This window comes from Schistocerca cancellata, chromosome 2 (genome assembly GCF_023864275.1).
Source record: "Schistocerca cancellata isolate TAMUIC-IGC-003103 chromosome 2, iqSchCanc2.1, whole genome shotgun sequence".
Lineage (NCBI taxonomy): Eukaryota > Metazoa > Arthropoda > Insecta > Orthoptera > Acrididae > Schistocerca > Schistocerca cancellata.
In genome coordinates this window covers 493820634-493840367 of record NC_064627.1, presented here as the reverse complement: position 1 = coordinate 493840367, position 19734 = coordinate 493820634, and the positions used below count along the sequence as shown (strand labels likewise).

General features: G+C 41.1%; 1 protein-coding gene across 1 annotated transcript in view; it reads left to right on the top strand.

The window, feature by feature from the left end:
- LOC126162015 (esterase FE4-like) overlaps positions 1 to 19734 on the top strand; it is a 431873-nt gene that overhangs the window by 299405 nt on the left and 112734 nt on the right. Inside the window, exon 5 of the mRNA XM_049918237.1 lies at positions 4084 to 4269. Coding sequence (XP_049774194.1) covers positions 4084 to 4269 — 186 coding nt within the window. The remainder of the gene's footprint in view (positions 1 to 4083; positions 4270 to 19734) is intronic.

The window sequence follows — 19734 nt, the reverse complement described above, 5'->3', positions numbered from 1 at the left end:
ACGTTGGCTCCGCTATAGAAACCCGATCGATCGACGAGAAACACACGTCTTAACACGAGAACTGCACAGGAGAGTGGCCGAGTGGCGACAGCAGGTCTGGGAAGATAAGATGGATGAATTCTTACTTCGAACCAAGAACGAATGGCAGGTAGTCAAGAACATACGACACCAGCGGCCACCTAAACGAGCCATCAGAGGACCAGATGGCCTCCTCTATGACGAACTCGCCCAGGCAGAGCTGTATGCTACGACTTACCAAGAACAGATGTCTACACCAGCGACCCCCGTGAACGACGTCCGCCTGCAAGAACAGGAAGCCATCGTTACAGCAGCATGGACTGCTCTTCGTGCTGCGCCTGTGCAGAGCCGCCCACAACTCACCACACCAGCAGAGATCCGTAAAATTATCCGGAAGACTCGGAATAATGCGCCGGGCAACGACTCCATAAGCAACACCGATTTGGAACAGTTGCCCAGAAAGCCAACTGTGCTCCTTACCCGAATTCTCAACAGCTGCCTTCCGCAGGGATATTTTCCTACGGCATGGAAGACGGCTCGACTAGTTCCAATACCCAAGCCAGGTAAAGACCCAGCACAACCCAACAGTTACCGGCCAATTAGCCTCTTGCCGACCCTTGGCAAGGTGCTCGAGAGAGTGCTGTTGCAGAGGCTCCATGACACGCTTACAGCGCATGATGTTATACGACCCGAACAATTCGGTTTCAAGGACAAGTTATCTGCCGAACTTCAACTTCTACGGATCACCGAACGGATACAAGAAGGATACAACAAGCAGCACTTCATGATTGGTGTCTTCCTGGACATCGAAAAAGCTTACGATAAGGTGTGGCGGCCCAACCTTATCGTCAAACTGCATCGCACTACCCCTATTGCGGATTGTTACATTAGACTCATAGGCAGCTTTCTGCAGGACAGGAAACTGTATGTCCGAGTCGACGATAAAAACTCCGAAATGAAACTGATCTCCGCAGGAATTCCGCAGGGCTCTGTCATTTCGCCTCTACTTTTCAACTTATATATAAATGACATCCCAACAGTCCCTCTTGTTACCGCGAGTTTTTATGCGGACGATACGGCCTTTCTGACAACTGGACGACACTTGGACCAGCTAATCGCTAGGATGCAACGGCAACTTGCTGTAATGGAACGCTGGGCGCTGCAAAATAAGATAACGATCAACCCGACGAAGACGGCAGCAGTTCTGTTGACACGGAGGAAACCAGTTCTGAACGACAGACTCCAAATAGCTGACCAATTTATCCCATGGTCACCGGGAGTGAAGTATCTCGGTGTCTACCTTGACAAAAAATTACTCTTTACGCAGCATATTGACGACAAGAAGACGGCAGCCCAGAAGATGGCCAGGTCGTTGATTCCGTTCCTGAAGAGTAAGGATCTCAACCCTAAGACTAAACTCCAATTGTATAAGGCAACGGTGGAACCCACAATGTTGTATGGCTCCACCTCGTGGGGAACTACGTGCGTCTCCAACTACAACAAACTCCAAGCGCTGCAAAACATTTGCTATCGATGGATCACAGGAGCTCCATGGTGGACAAGATACGTCGACATCCGCACCGCACTCCACGAGACCACTATACAAGAGAAGGTCCATGACAAGGCTCTACGAGTTTTTGACAAGATCGATGCCCTTAGGGACGAAGTTCGAGAATTACAATCGGTAGGAACGGTAAACCCTGCAAGATGGCACAAGTATCGCGTACCAAAGACAATAACGTTTCACCCCCCATAGGCAATCTGTCATAACACGAGGAAGCAATCACACATAACAGCCTTGACACATTTCACCCTCCACAGGAGATAGACATCACCAAAGACAGCAGGCTAAAGGACCCATTGCGTGCCCAAGCCTAACTGAATGCGTAATAAATAAAGTGTTTTCCTTTTATCCTTACATCCCATCCTAGAAGAGTAAGTCATCAAGGATGATCTCTTCAGTCCACACTACACACACACTACAAAAAAAGAAAAGAAAAACCGCGCTCTCCAGAGGCCTCTCACCGACGCGACTCTAGCGGCCGCTTTTGAGTACTAGGCAGGGCAACGATAACTGCAATCCCATAGAGTAAATATCTCTGGAGTCAGCATTCACATGCGCAGAACAGCTTTTGTGTTGTCAACATACATTGCCGGCCTGGTCACGTGTTCTCGGGACGTCGTGTGTTTGTCCGTATAGCGCCCTGTATATTTAGAATGTCACTACATCTCTAGTACAGACGGATTCTTTTCGTACGAGTCATGGATTATTTATATATGTTGCGTAGACATTTTAACACGGGAATAAACCAGCTACGTAACTTTAAGGGGCAAGTGATATTGCATTCTGCTTCTTTGCGATAGGTGTCACAGTTCAGACGGACTCGATTTTTGGTATTTTTCGGTATGATACCGCACTTTATAGTATTACAGAACCTGACGTACATTTTTGCACTGATAGTCTTGCAAAACGACTTGACAGTACGTTAGTACTTTTGAAAGTGTCCGAAAAACACCGAATATGCCACACATTAGCGATTATATCCCTGCTAATTCGTCCTTTTTTCCTGCTATTTCTGCGTATTTATTTTCTCGTTTTTGCGACCTAAAGGACATTTCTTCTTACTGGTGACGCTTTGAAGTATTTATTTAACGCATTTTACGTACTTGCTCCCAGTTTATTAAATAAATAGTAGACTGAGTAATCTATATACATAATCGACAAGTCACTGATAAATGCATGGAGGATAGTATTTGCTGAAATAACTAACCATTTCCTTTCCTGTTCCACTAGCAAATTTACGAGAGGAAGCGATTGTTTGTAAGCTTTTGTACTAGCCGTAATATATATTATATAGTCATAAAATTGTAGAAAAATAAGTCTACAGAATCAAGCCTTAATTATAATGCGTCTCGAAATTTTTAACATATACAGTGTCTCTTACTAATATGATAACTATAATTACAGCTACATGGTATGTACCCATGAAAAGTTACGGGTCTAGTGCAGCAGGGGATACAACCACCACCACTCTTTAGGTGGTGGTGGTTGTATCCCCTGCTGCACTAGACCCGAGATATTTACTCTATGAGTAATCCACGCTCTCTTGTGAGACGCTGGCTAAAAGTTATCGATAGTGGGAATGTGGAATGAGCCGCCACGGCTCCGTCACTCCTCTGAATAATCATTGTTACGTTTACATTTGGCTTATTTCTTCGTCAACATGATGATGGCAGTCTCCTCTCTTCATGACGTCATTCCGCTGTAATGGCGGTTTGGTCAACCAGCTCTTACGGTCTATATCAATTATCTTCGTCTTGTGGCCGCATTACATGTAATGTCAACAGTCTCTGCTTGCTGGCATTTCACCTGGCGCTTGTTTATTGACGTGCTGTACTTGCCTTGCTGAGGGAAGACTTCTAAAATTCTACTCCATTCCGAAGCCCATTACTTCGTAGCGCTTCAACATAGTTTGTATCTATCAGGTGACAGATGACGGTTTTCGACGATAATATTGCAAATGCTTGTCAGTTCCCTAAAAGATACGCACTGTATAGATACAGACCACTCTAAATATTTCTAGAACACTGAATTTTCTGTTGCTATATGCAAGAACAAAACCACGAGAGAAGTTGTGGAGCTCGTGGATAATAGAAAAGAAGGGATTATCCTGGTTACATGGGCATCTTTTCATGACGTAATATTGCACTGATGTGATACCTTCTGATTTATACATGGCTACAGCAAATAATGCAAGGTTCATGGCCAGAAATTACGAAATAATTCTCTTTTATGTAGATTTATCAAAGTGAAATATGGCAGATTATATTGATGGCAGTAATATGCTGCCAGCTGAAGATCCATCCCTAGAGTCAGGAGTTCTAGATGTACATTGTACAGACACAACTGTATCAAATATTAAGTATTTTATATATTTGTTGTCACAGTTGGTACTCTTAATAATGTTAATATCGATGCACTATTAACTACAATAACATTCCTTTTCATCACATGCAACAGTAATTGGGAATGGCCACTGAATGGATGTTCCAATGCGGTTGCAGGCTTCCTGAGCACGCAAGACGAGGTGGTGCCCGGCAACATGGGCCTCAAGGACCAGGTGGCGGCCCTCAGATGGGTACGTGACAACATCGCCAGCTTTGGTGGCGACCCAAACAACGTCACCATCTTTGGCGAGAGTGCGGGCGCTGCCTCAGTCCACTACCATCTATTGTCCCCGCTCTCCAAAGGTGAGTCTTCTACTCCACCAGTGATTAATCACAGTTCCAAACCCAAAGAATAACCAAAAATTGCACGGTTGTGGTCTGGAACCACAACTGGCACTGTCTTTAGGAAACGAGCACGTGTTCGGCACAGCTTTTGTAATATTGGAGAACGTGCTGAGGACGAAGAACTGCAGCTCAAATTTAACCCTGTGGTGCATGAATTTCACCGCAGTGTACAACTTTTAATGGTCAATTCTCTAGCGTTTTCAATGAGTCATGAGGCTGAAAATGCATGCAGGACACAACACCAGTAGGGAGTGACTACTGAAGTGAACAGTGTGCATGTGCAGCACCAGGACTGATTGAAAATGCCAAAGAAACTACCATTAACAGCTTATGCGCCGCAAGGATAAAGAATTCAAAAGCAACGTTCAGTAATCCTTAGACAGGTGGGTTAAAAACCAACCAAGAATGCAATAATATTTCTTTAAGGACAGATTTCGACTTCATATAGAAGTCATCTTCAGAAAATGAGCGCCGGCCGGGGTGGCCGAGCGGTTCTAGGCGCTACAGTCTGGAACCGCGCGACCGCTACGGTCGCAGGTTCGAATCCTGCCTCGGGCATGTGTGTGTGTGATATCCTTAGGTTAGTTAGGTTTAAGTAGTTCTAAGTTCTAGAGGAGTGATGACCTCAGAAGTTAAGTCCCATAGTGCTCAGAGCCAGAAAATGAGCACCATCTGGCGGCTGCTGCTGGCGGCTCCTCGGATGCTCACACGGCAACGCGATGGTAAACTGCCCCTTTCACAAGTATGTTCAGATCAAGATGATAGGAAAGACCCTCTCCCCACCCCCTTGGTTTAATAGCGATGTTAGGAAACTCTCCATAAACAAAGAACGTCAAAAACCTTCAAAACCTATCTCATAACCGAAAACCGAACGAAGCGAAAATCAAGCTCAGATGAGCGTAAGGAGAGCAACGAGAAAAGCTTTTAATGAATTTGAAAGTAAAATTTTGCCAACCGAACTGACCAAAAACTTTAAGCGGTTTTGATCTTATGTGAACTCAGTAACCGGATCGCAATCTTCTATTCATTCGCTCAGTGACCATAATAAGAACGAAAATGAAGAAGACAGAGAGAAGGCCGAAAAACTTTCAATCATTGTGCGAACGCCGAAATAATAGATATTTAGACAAATGATTGCACAACAGAAAAACAGCTGAAATCGCTGAGTCGGAAGACATCTGGACCAGATGAGCTTCCTCTAAGAATCTACAGAGATTATACGAAAGATCTTGCACCCCTTCTAGCAGCAGTTAACTGTAGGTGGTCTGAGCAACGACGGATACCTAGTGAAGGGGAAAAAGCGGTAGTTTTCAAGAAAGGACTATGTCAATGCGTCAGTTTGTTTTAGAATTATGGAACATGTTTTACGCTCACTTATAATGACGTTTTTGGAGAATAAAAATTTCCTGTGTGTGTGTGTGTGTGTGTGTGTGTGTGTGTGTGTGTGTGTGGTTTGAGGTTTTCGGGCGCTATACAGCGTGGTCATCAGCGCCCAAAAAATTTCCTCTATGAAAATCACGCTGGTTCCGCAAACAGAGATCTTGTGAAACTCAACTCGCTTTGTTCCTCTATGAGATCCACAGCAGTGTAGACATCGGCACTCAGGCTGATGCCATGTTCCTAGGCTTGAGGAAGGCATTTGACAGCATCTTGCACTGCTGCTGAGTGGTAAAAATACAAGCTTACCGAGTATCGGACCAGATTTGCGAATATTTTCAAAATTTCTTGCATGTAAAATTCAGCACATCGCTCTTAACGGAAAAGAATCCAACGATGTAAAGGTAATTTCGGGAGTACCCTAAGGAAGTATGATAAGACCATTACTATTTAGAATGGTTATTAATGATGCACTAGAAAATGTCGAAAGCAGTGTGAGGCTGGTCGCGAATGATGCTGTTGTTATAAGAAAGTAGAGAAGCCATAAAACAGTATCGATTTCCAGAATGACTTACAGAGGGTTGATGAATGGTGCAAGCTCCGGCAGTTGAACCTGAACGTAAATACCAATAACATTTTTGCACGTACGTAGGAGAAGAAATCCACTACTGTACAGCTACACTATTCACGACAAACTGCTGGAACAGTGTCGTAAAATATCTGGCACTAAATTCCCGGAGCGACCTCAACTGGAATGATCACATAAAGCAAATAGTAAGAAAAGCAAATGCCAGGCTGAGATTCATAGGATGAACGTTATGAAAATGTAACTCATCCACGAAAGAAGTGGCCTACAAAATACTTTCTCGACTGATTCTTGAATATTGCGCAACAGTCTGAGACCCTTTCCAAGTCCATTAATAGAAGAAATAGAGAAGATCTAAGGAAGAGCGGTGCATTTCGTCACGGTACCGTTTTGTCAGCGCTAGAGCGTTCCCGAGATGCTCAACAAACTCCAGTTGCAAACGCTACAAGAGAGGCGTTGTACATCACGGAGAGCTTTACCTCTGAAATTCTGGGAGAGTACGTTCCTGGAAGAGTCGGCCGATATATTATTTCCTCCGTATTATGAAATGACCACAATGAGACAATTCGAGAAATTAGAGCTAATACAGTAGTTTCTGTAAAATCGATTCGGAAACGTTGCAGGGCATGCGTCTCGACTCTGTCGTTGCTGACAGGAAGGAAGGCCAGCAAACAATGTCGGCCTCCCCTTCCGAACAAACGAATGAACTGGCCCAGGACCTTGGACGAAATTGGTCACTGTGTATCAGCCACCGTACCCCGTGCAGACTCTTAATAAAAGGCTGCACTGCATGAAACGACAACCGCGCTCTCAATACATGTACGATTCCGGAGCTATTCAGAGAAAGTCTATGGTCAGTAACGCGGAAACAGCCACTAATGCAATATTAGTTGGAGTCACTTTGACCTACCGAGTATAGACTGGGACGTCTATGGATTCATTGCAGGGGGTAAAGACAGACACCCTTGCGAAGTACTTTTGAACACAGTTTCCGAAAAGTGTCTTGAGCAGCTAGCTCGACAGCCCGCAAGCAATGGAAATATTTTAGACCTCGTAGCTACAAACAGGCCTGACCTTATCGACGGCGTCAGTATAGAGACAGGGATTAGTGACCGTGATGTCTCCACAGCGACTATGGTTACTAAAGTTAATGAATCAGTCAAGAAGCAGTTGTTAGCATCTTGCTTAGACAGTGAACTGACATCATTTAGTTGCGGTACAATGGACGTAGAGGTTAGTAAATCGTGCTCTGGAGGAGTATCTGCCGAGTTAAGTGGATTATGAAAGGAAAAGACCCACTGTAGTTTAACAACGAAATTCGGAAAATGCTGAGGAAGCAAGGGTTGTTGCACTCCAGATTCAAAAGACAACACGGTCATGACGATAGGATAAAGTTAGTAGAAATTCGTGCGTCTGTAAAAACACCAATTGCGAAGCATACAACTATCAAAAGCTTTTGCCTAGAACCCGAGAAAATTCTGGTCCTACGTAAAATCACTTAGCGGTCTAATGCTACAGTCACTTGTTGGCAGTCTAGTGACGCAGGAGAAGATAACAAAAACAAAGCCGAAGTTCCAAATTTCGCATTAAAGAAACCATACATAAAGGATAATCGTACATACATACCATCGTTCGACCATCTGACATGCTCTGGTACGGAGAACAGAGAAATAAGAATCTCTAGCGTAGGAAACAACAAAAAAAGTTGAAAGCAAATAATTCGTCAGGACCAGATGGAATCACAATTCGGTTTTACAAAGAGTACCATACCCTACAGCACTAGCCCCTTACTTATCCTGTGTCTATCACAAATCTCTCGTCCAGCAAAAAGTCCCAAGTGACTGGAATAAATTGCAGGTCACTCCTGTGTATAAGAAAGGTAAAAGAATAGACCCGTCAAACTACATATCAGTATCCTTACAGCAGTTTGGTACAGACTTCAGGAACATGTTCTCAGTTCAGATCTAATAAAGTTTCTTGAGATGTAGATGCTTCTGTTCATGAACCAGCACGGTTTTAGAAAGCATTGCTTATGTGAAACTCAGCTTGCCTTTTCTCGGAAGATATCCTACGAACTCTGGATGAAGGGCAATACACATATTCCACATTACTAGACTTTTGAAAGGCACTTGATACGGTGACCCACTGCGGACGGTTAAAAAAGACACGAGCATACGGAATAAGTTCCCAGACATGTGAGTGGCTTGAAGACGTCTTAAGCAACAGAGCCCAAAACATTGTCCTCTATGGCGAGTGTTCATCACAGGCAAGGGTACCATAAGACATGACCCATGGTAGTGTGACGGGACCACTGCTATGTTCTACACATGTACATGACTTAGCGGACAGGGTGAGCAGCAATCTGCAGCTGTTCATTAATGATCCTGTGGTGTAGGGGAAGGTGTCATCGTTGAGTGACTGTAGGAGGATACAAAATGACTTAGCCAAAATTTGTAGTTGGTGGTTTACCTACAATTATTCTCCTCACGCGCCATTCGCAGATCGAACAGGGAAGTGGGGATCAGTTAGTGCTATCAGAAGTACCCTCCGCCGCACACCACTAGCAACAAATTTCTCAAGTCCTCTTGTGGTTTTGTTCCTGTATATGGTAGAAAATTTTGTGTTCTAGAAATATTTTGAGTGATTTGTATCTCTACAATGTGTATCGGTTAGGAAACTGACAAGCATTTGCAACATCATCGTCGAAAACCGTTATCTGCCACGTGATACATTTAACTATGTTGTGAAGACAGACACTATTGAAATGCCACGAAATAATAGACTTGGCAATGGAGTAGAATTTTAGAAGTCTGCCCTCAGCAAGTAAAAGGCGAGTAAAGCAGATCAATATGCAATCACCAGGGGGGAGTGTCAACAAGCAGAGGCTGCTGTAATGCGGCCAAAAGATGGAGAAAATTGCTACACACCGTAAGAACTGGTTGACCGTAACTTCATTACAGCAGAATGATGTTATAGGGACAGGAGGATGCTATCAGTGTGTGACATTATTATCAAAAATTCTTATAATTATGTAGGGTGTACTCATCCAACTGCTTTTTATCTGCTCTTCCCACAAACATTGTGTTCCTTCATGTCCACTGTAACTTGATTTTTACACCAAGAATGATCAAAACAAACATTATGTTTCAGAACCTTTATTCTACATCATGTCATAATTATTATGTTACTTTGACAAAACTCAAAAATATTGACATGCTGCCGGCCGTTGTGGCCGAGCGGATCTAGGCACTTCCGTCCAGAATTGCGCTGCTGCTATGGTCGCAGGTTCGAGTCCTACCTTGGGCATGGATGTGTGTGATGTCCTTAGGTTAGTTAAGTTTAAGTAGTTCTACGTCTAACCGACTGATGACCTCAGATGTTAAGTCCCATAGTGTTCAGAGGCATTTGAACCATTTGAACAGACATGCTTATAACACTGGCGTACATCTTACTTAAGCAGTTACATGCTTCTTGCACAACATCTAATAAGACACTGCTGACCAATGCCAACATGGCTGCCCCTTTATATATAAACCCGAACAATCCTCAATATTGTTTAAAGAGCTTTTTTAATAAAATTACAATTAAAACTGTTGTCTTAAAACAAGCATTTAACATTTTGTGAGTGTGTAAATACTCAAAATATGAAATATTAACAATACTTTTACTATTTTTATAAAATGCAAAAGATACAGGCTTCAGAAAATGTTCCTACCAATGTATATGTTTCCAAGTCACCCACTGAATGTGGCAAAATAGGTCGTTTATTTATTGACAAAACACCTAAAGAACTGCCTATATTTACACACCACTTATAACATTTTCGCTAATTACATTTTAATTTTCTACTCAATTTTGATTATCTCAGTTGGTTTTTCGTTTAAATACCATAGACTTTAATTTAGATACTGTTTTAACACAAACCCATCTCATTTTCAAAGAAATGACTTTGACCATTGTACTCAATCATTTGTTCCAGATTTCACCCAATTAGGTTGATCCTAAATGTTCCTACCAATTACAGGATTTATATACTTTAATACAATGATAATTTAGTAACTAGTTTCATTGTAACAGTTTTATAAGTATAGGTTTACCTACATCACTATCTTTTGTTTACATCAGTGATTCCTGTTTACTTGAAACTGGATTGAAAAATATGTGTTTTAAATGGGTTTCAGTGGATGGTTATGTCTGAACTAAAAGTTGAACAAAACCTTTTCTGGCAGATCCATGTAACAGTACTCATTTTACAATCAATTAGATGGATTAGCAATTTACATATGATATAGATGGATTAGCAATTTACATATGATATGAGATCAGATTTCTCCTTAATCTCCAAACTGAAGTGTAACACACATCACAATGAAATTTAAACTATGTTTTCAATTAAATATGTAAGATTATCATAAATTATTTTGTATCAGTTTCAACTGGATCAGACAAAATATTGATTAATAGCACAAAGAAAGAATAAGTTAATTTGCAGGATTGACTGTAGCTTGTATTTCAGCATGAATATGAGGTAAATATATTTCAATCAGAAAAATTATCTAATGGAAGTTTGCTGAATTGCTCTTGTTTCTCAATAATTATGGCAGTCATTAGAGCCTCCAGGTTCTCCTGAGTGCAATGGAGACACTGGCATAAATAACTCTTTCTCCATATTGTCGATGCATTGTGGAACAAGCATTAGTATCAGATACTACAATACTCAAAATCCATATTAGATTGTACATCGCAACCCCCTATTGTACGCAGGTGCACCAAGTTCTTATTAGTAATGCACAGCATTAGACCATAATATACCAAAGTGTTCAGTCTCCTCCATGTCTAATGATGTGCACTGAACTGGAGCTCAATGTGGTTCTCTGCTCGTCGGAAGATCTTCGTTGCAAAACCTGGAATTTGGTTCATATTCCACTCTTTATGACCATTATATTTCGTGTAATTGATTATATTCAACAGAATTGATAACCAGCAAAATTCCAACTAATCATATTTAAGCATTTCCTGTCTTAAATCTCATTTTGCAATTTTAACTTGTTCTTTGACAACATATCACTAAAACAATATTCTTATTAACTACATGAAGTAAAGTTGTAACTTTGAATTTCAAATTACATAACTAGTACAAAATTCTCAAGTGCTATTGCACTAGTCTCTGTGCTCTTCATTAATATTCACATATATTACTGAATAATCACACTTCCACAGATTGCTATCCGAGGCTGACAAAAAGACAATTCTCCACTGAGTCCACTTGGACTACATGTACAAATATTGATTAAGACACAGTACACAGACTGTTTCAAGATTTTTGGTTTGCCACTTTGGGTTCCAACACACAACAAAATGAAACACAAGTGAGTAATATATAAATTATATCATAGATTATCTGTACATGTGACATCTTTCAAACTATGGTTATACATTTATACATAATACATGTTTAAATCATCCTTATCAAAAATCACCAATACATCAAGTTGAAAACTGTATACTTGGTCTCACAGATTATCTATACATGTGACATCTTTGAAATTCAGTATATTTAATAATGCAGAAATGCTGACTTGTTTCCCGGATCGTCCTATACAATAAGCTTTAGTCACAAAGACAAGAACTGACACAGTAAATGAGAAGGGTCTCAGCACTAGAGACATATGGATGTGGACAGAGGGAAGGACAGCTTGGTACTCTGGTGAGAAGTAAGAAATAAAATTGAAGATTTGGAGTGTTGGAGCTGAAGAATAAAAGATGACAGACCCCTAAGACAGGAAACCCCCATACCCCCCTACCCAGGACCCCCCACTGTTCAAGTACTTCACTGTGGCACTGGAGGGGGAAGTGTGTTCGGCATTCCCTACAGAACAAACTTGCCACCCAAAAACACCCTATTAACTGATTGACGAAGGGTAAACAATAGCATTCTGCTAGACAGAGGAATTGAAATATTTAACTTTATATTGATTATACAAGTATCAAGTGCTAAATATAACCAGCTAACTTACAAGCAGTTCCTCTGATATCCAGTTCAGATCAAACATAATTAATACATAAACATGAACATATAGAAATAAGGTACACAAATATCATATCAAATCACTATAAGTTTCAGATCAATAAATAAATGAAGAGGAATGCCACTTTGGGCTGATCATTCAAGTGCAGAAAATGCTCTCATTTTGAGAAGAAGTTTCTCATGCATAATTAGGTAAAATAAACTTTTTTCTTTAAATAAATAGTGTGTTTACCACAAGAAACAACATCTGTTTGTCAGAATTAGCACTATGTGTCACTGAGTTTCATAAACTTTAATATAATGGCTATACACCTTAAAGTCAGATGTGAAAAGTGCAAAGAAAAATTATATAACAATTTTTTTTTATAAATTGTGACGAGTCAAACCACAATCTATACTATTCCAGCATAACATGGACTTGAGTCATCACCACGTCTCACCTTACTGAGTATGTTATGTTTTGTTTCACTTATGAATATGTATTATTTCTGGCCAGTATTTTCTTTCAGGATGTAAGTCTGAGAGATACAAATCAAGTTACAGAATTCTGGTCCACGCATCACATATGTTCTCCTTTCAATCAACAAGGCACATGTAAAGTATAAGTCTAGTGACATATTTCTTGTAAGAAAATCAACTTCAAGTAATAGTGTATATAGTAGAGGTAAAATGGCTCTGAGCACTATGGGACTTAACTTCTGAGCTCATCAGTCCCCTAGAATGTAGAACTACTTAAACCTAGATAACCTAAGGACATCACATACATCCATGCCCAAGGCAGGATTCGAACCTGCGACCGTAGCGGTCGCGCGGTTCCAGACTGTAGCGCCTAAAACTGCTCGCCACCCTGGCTGGCAGTAGAGGTAAAAGGTACTTCAAGCAAAAGAGCATGTAACTAAACAGCCGTAAGTTTGAGAATGCGTAGACAATAAATAAGTATTGGAAATTATATTACATGTAACAGTAAATCTACAGTTGCCAAAGTTAAAATGGATCAAGTAAAACAGTTGATTATAGTGTGCATCATATTACTCAAAGGTGGTTGCCAAGCAACTTGTATCAGATATTCCTTAGTCAAAGAAATTAAACTTCATCAAAAAACAGAGTGCCCTAATATCATGTCCTAACCTACCTAAACATCCATTACATTCATATACGCATCATCATCATCATCAAACCAAAATTGCAAATATCAATGTATAATCTACTTGATTTGCAAATCTGCTAGCACAACAAAATCATCATCTCTCATAGACTTATGGGATTTCAATAATTTCTACGGTAACATACATAGTTATCGTTCACATATCTCCATAAGAAAAACATCTCTAATCATAATCCAACATCAGTTCATTTCAAAAATAAGTTTTCCTGTCTTACATTTCGTAGTCATGGCTTACAAAATCAGCATGAAAGCTTACCCCCACTTACCACAAAAATCTTTCTTACTCTGTTACATTTTACTGGTACACAGTGGTGTGGCGCCGATGAGGTTGACACCAGCATCGATATGCGTTCGTTTTTGGACTCTGAGCATTATCTTTGGACTCTGAGCATTGTCTTTGGGCTGTTCTGCCATGTTCAGTTCTTTGTGAGCCTTGCATGTATTTAGGTGAATAAATGAACTACTGCTAAAAGGGTGTTGTTTGGTGTAACCATCCCGAACTATTCCCTCACTGGTGACCCCAAGTTGTAACGTCTTCCGTTTTCGCTATTTTACTGTGTCCGTGACCTCCACGTCGGTTATTTTCACGTGTATTACATCAACACAGCATTCAAATAATGACTTCGGCCCAGCGCCTAACGCTGGATTTTGTGATCGACATGCATCCTGTTGTGGGCGATGTACACCCACCAGGACTGCAACACGATGCCTCTCACTTGATGATTCCGCCGATTTTGCTGGATGTTTTCAAGTCTCCAACAATAAGTGAGGTTAGAAGTGCACATGACTCTGGCTATCAAATGCCTTTGTTCCCGCCACATGTGCCCTCCCCCATCAACTGTGCAGTTACCTCTTATGGATCTCAGTGCAGTGCGGAACCAATGCCGATTTCTGCAAATGCTTCGTCGGACAATCTACTACCACCAGGACAATGATTTCCCACGCTGAAATCCATGCAGTACCACGCAGATACCTGCCACGTGGCCAGTACTGCTTCATCCACAGGTCAACCTCCTCAGCATCCGACCACACCCGCGCCTGCCTCGGTTCAGCATCATCACAGGCCTTCCTACTTCGATACTTCGTCCTGCAACAGGAACAGTTACTTGTTATCTGTGCCTGACCCCCATCTCCGTCCCACTGCTACGCCTCAGTGTTTTGTGCCACAATATTCACCTTATCCGCACACTGTTTTGAGTGGAGTGACTATGAACAGTGAACATTCACACACACCGTCCCACGTTCAAAATCATTTCCCACACTGTGCTTCTGGACAGCCCGCACCTCCACAGCCTCCCTGCAACACAGGTGGCCCTGGCTCTGGTCATATGTCAAGCTTTCCACAGACTAACACGCGTTCTCAAACTTTGAACTTTTTCTCACCTGTCGCCCCCTCGCCGGCTCCAGTCGAGCTTCCACTACCGTTCGCAGCACATCTCGGTGCCTCATCCACATCAGTCTTCCGCAATGCATCAATCTGAACACACTTGCTACATGTTGAGCTTCCGCAACCGCAATCGACACATTACGGTGTCTCACCCGCGTCAGCCTTCTGCATCACGACGGATCGCGCTCAACCATAACGTGTCACCTTCACGCTACCACCCAAACAGCCATCGTTGCCACATCCCCTGGAGGCACACTCTCCTGGAATACTACAGCAACAACAGCTCGATTCAGGCAGTGGCATGACGAACTCAACTCAACCTGTTCTTCCGAACAGTCTACAACGCTTACCGACGCTGCTGCCGTTTAATCCCGACAGAGCTACAACCTGGTTCAAAATTGTGGACGAATTGTTCAACCATTACAAACTTGACATGTCAACCAGGTTTCTGTGCCTCATCACCCACTGTGCTACCCAGTACACTCTAGCCAAAAAGACAGTTCTACGTCGGCTTGCATGCTCAACTGAGGCAGCAATATGGTAAGTGCTCCACGTCAAGCAACTAGGCAATGACAAACCTTCCCAGCTCTGGAGACAGCTACATGCTCTGGTTAGCACCGATCTACTCTCTGACACAGCTCTGCTTACCATCTGGTCAGATAAACTATCTCCTCACATCTGCTTTGCTCTGGCTCAAAGGTCTCCCAAACCTGTCGAGCAAAGAATGACAATTGCTGACAAGCTACACGATGTATCACTGCTCTATTTCACCAGCCACTGCCTACCTGACAAGTCTCAGGTCCAGGCTCATCGTCCTGCAGCCAGACGTGGCCGGGGCCGTCTTGTGTCGACCATTCCGCTCGCTCTGGGAAGCAGTAAACAAGCAACTGGGATGTCACCGGCTCCACCCACGGTCACGCCCCCTCCTGCAACCAAACCTGCTGTGGCCTCCGAACTTCAGCCACCACCACTGGCAATGAATGTTCTGCAGGCAATGCAACCACACTAATGATACTTTTGATTACCACCGCAGATCCCATGGAAGTCCAACTCAATGTACACCACACCGTAAGTCTGCCCTCACCAGCCTGCTTCTGTGGCACGGTCCATGTTTCATGCAGTCATTCACCTGGAAGATGGCGTATAAGAACCTAACCACCAACCTGATGTAACAGGAAATGTGATTCATTTGATAGGTGACATGTTTCTATTGACCCACAGTGAAAATGAGTGATACTGTACCCACTGCAATCACAACTGATGATGTCATTGGTCAACACAGGAACATGTAAGGGTTGTGTGATGTAGAGCTCCATGTTCAACGGTGGCCCTTGAATGGTGTGCTCTGAAACACTTGTGTCTGCACCAACATTATACTCTGTCATCACATCTGCCACAGATCACTGCCTGTCCTAGACTACACAGTGGGGGATCCTCAAACCTATACATTTTGTGATGAGATGTGGTCATCCAATACCATATGGCCTACTCATTATTTTACCAGCCTTCAACCACTTTCCATAGGTCTCATGACATTAGTATGCCAACAGGTGATCAAATTCTCCATTTCAGAGATTCTCATTTCCCAGCCACAGGTCCACAATAATGTGTTCTTTGTCAAAACAACTTACATCAATGGATTTCCACATTTTTAGAACATATTTTTGCTATATTGACAGCCTATTCATCTCTCCTGTGCTTACATTCTTCCCTTACTGTGTCATGTGGCCACAACACCATGAGGATGCATTCAACATCACACTGAGGAGCAGTTATAATGTTTTGGCTCATCAGTGTACAGTATAACCAGTGGAGATGCTTGTAAAATGTGAATTGCATCTGCTGATTGAACTTTGCATTTTTCAGTATGCATAAGACAAAAAAGCGAAAATAATTGACAGTTATTGATTTATGATCTTTAGTTTACAGGTGTGCACCTGAATATTATTATTCACTATGCTCTAGTCCCTAAAACCTAGTTATAGAAATGAGAATAAAACTCCTTGGTGCATACTTTCAGTTTTCTGGCCCTCAGTAGCTGTATCTTTAAGATACAAAGCTGTTCTCACTTCTGAGCTTGTCCAAGGATTACATCAGCTTGGAAATGCATTCTGATGTTAGTATAATAACTGAAACTTAGCAACAATGCAGAATATGTTTGCCAAATGTGTGACCACCAGTTTACTTTCTGGATCACACAAAATTATCCAACTAATATGACTTGATGTTTTCCTTTCTTTCCATTAAATTGTCTGAATGATTTTCTCTTGAGGTGTGACATCAGGTTATAAATTTATGGTTTTGAATTAAGGAAGGTTGTTCCAAGTGTAAATAGCAACTAATCTCATGTTTTAAGGTGCAAGTAAGATGTCCCAACCACTACTGGGGCAATAAGGGGAATACAAATGCCACAGCTGTTTGATAGCACTGAGGTAATGTAGTCATGATATAACATAAAAACTGCATTGTCTGCTGGTTGTAGCATCCACAGAGGTCAGATTTTTATCTATTCTATGACACAACTGAAAGCAACCAGATCAAAAAGACAAAAGGAAACCATAAGAAACCTTCTCCATGATAAGCATTCTTGCTTTTTCCAGTGCTCCATAGTGCAACATCAAAAATGTTGTGATACTACTACTGTACACTAGATAGTGCCTTTTTGTCCTTCTGTATTGGCAGAATTTCTGGTTTGTGTTTTTTTATGGAATGTGCCACTAAATAATTTATTAACTGTCTTTATTTATGCATCCACTCCACCTTCCTCTTTTCTATACTACTTGAAGTTAACACAGGACTGCGTGTAAATACAGAACATTCTGATGTCCAAAATGTGGTATAGCTTGCTAATTCATGTCAATTTAGGCATTTATTAAAGATACTTAAGGTTTATTATAACAGACTCATACCATAGGGTTATCACAGTAAGTTGCAATATACATGTATCAGTACAGTGCATATTTTTATATCATAAATATAAGAGAGAAATTAATCAACAATATATTCTCTGATATTATTTAAATCAATCTGACAATGCTTAGGTAGTTCACCAACTCAACACCTGTTTAAATATGCTTGTTTGGTGTCAAATATTTTGTGAAGCCTGATTTGAAGTGCATTTTCGTCTTGAGGGCCCAGAATCAGAAGAATATGTGCATGAGGTATGACTTTCCGAACAATCTCCTGAATGGTTTTGTTTGAGGAATTAGCAGTGCGTGTTATTATGTAGTGGCAACGCCTGATGCATTTATATGAAATAGAGAATGGGGGAGGAGAGGGGGGGAGGGGAGGGAAGGGGTGGATAGGAATTTGTGACTTCCAGCTACACAGAGCATAGATTGCCACTTCTAATGATGAGAGTTCCTTGTCGGACATATCTCATAACAGGCAAAAAGATGATGGAAAAATCCATAACAAGCATTCATTTGGAAACATTTCCACTGTTTAAGTTACTATACACTGGATGTAAGTGATGTCTGTAAGGAAGGCATATATTTTTCAACAAATCAAACAAGATTCGGCGCCAGAGGGATTTTGCCAAATTAGAACAGTTCTCATCTTAGAACGAATATAAGAAAGATTCCAAGAATAATTCAAGAGAAAGAATAAATATTCTGCTTCTAATCAAGAAGACTGTCCTCTCTGAAGTCCACATAAAGCAATAGATAAAAAGTTTTGAAACCATACCTTATATTTGTTATTCTTCTTCAACTTAAAATGTTCTTCTTTAATATAAAACATGTACTCCTCTATGTGTGAAGTGTTGTTTGTTAACACATAAAACACAAACTGTCCCAGGAGACATGAATAACTGTTATTCTTTGTGGATGGGTAACATTTCCAGTTGGACTATAAAGCTTCAGTTATTCGTATATGACTTTCTGTGGTTCTGTTGATAAGTGCTAATTTCTTCCTGGTCCAGTTCCAAATTCTGATTTTATTTTCAAAATAAGAAAGTGTGCACTACAATTTCTACAAGCAGACATTTGTCGCAGTATGGAGATGGTCTCAACTTGATTGTCCATAATTGTTCCCCTACGGGTACAGTTTTATTTACACGGCACTGACTCAAGTTGGTAAAATTTTGTTGTTGATATTTCTCGAAATTTTTGTCCAGTTTTTAGCAGGCTATTTTACTTGAATTGGATTGTGAAGACAATTTCTGGTAATAAAATCATAGATGGTTCTAGTGTTGGTGTGTGCTAGAGAAAGTCTTATATAGCTTCAATCAACATAGTATTTTTTGATGTAATCTAGGTGGGTATCTATGTATGCCACATTAATGGAAGTGTTCCTGATCCCAGGATATAATAAGAGGAATAAAAGTTTTGTAATGCCTGAGTTAGTGCCATGTATTAGTTTAAAAGCACGAGTCAGAAACAGTGCATCACATCAGTTGTCCATTGATTTTAATCCTTGAAAAAACACCACAGTGGTCAGACTTTATCAAAATCTAAAAACAATAGGGAAAGACTATTGTCAATTATGCAAGTTAGGTTCATGGTGTTCCTATACTCTCATAAGGTATCTAACATTGATCTTCCCTTTATTGCATTCATTTGATAAGGACTTATGACATTCTGCAGGAGTGGCTTCATCCTTCTATCCACTAGAATGCCAACTATGATTAATAGACCCTTGGGGAGGCATTTAAAGTTCACAACACACTCTTTACACCACCAGATGCAAAATATTATCAGTTCACACTGTCCTTTGTTCAAGGAGACATCTTTTGTTAGGGCTCAGTGTTGTAACTTCAATTTGAACAAACATATTTCAAGGAAGATGCAATACATGAAAGTCACAGATCAAGTAAACAGAGTAAGACATGTGTACACTTTAACAGTCAAATCATAACTGAGTCCAAGTCTAGCGGCCAC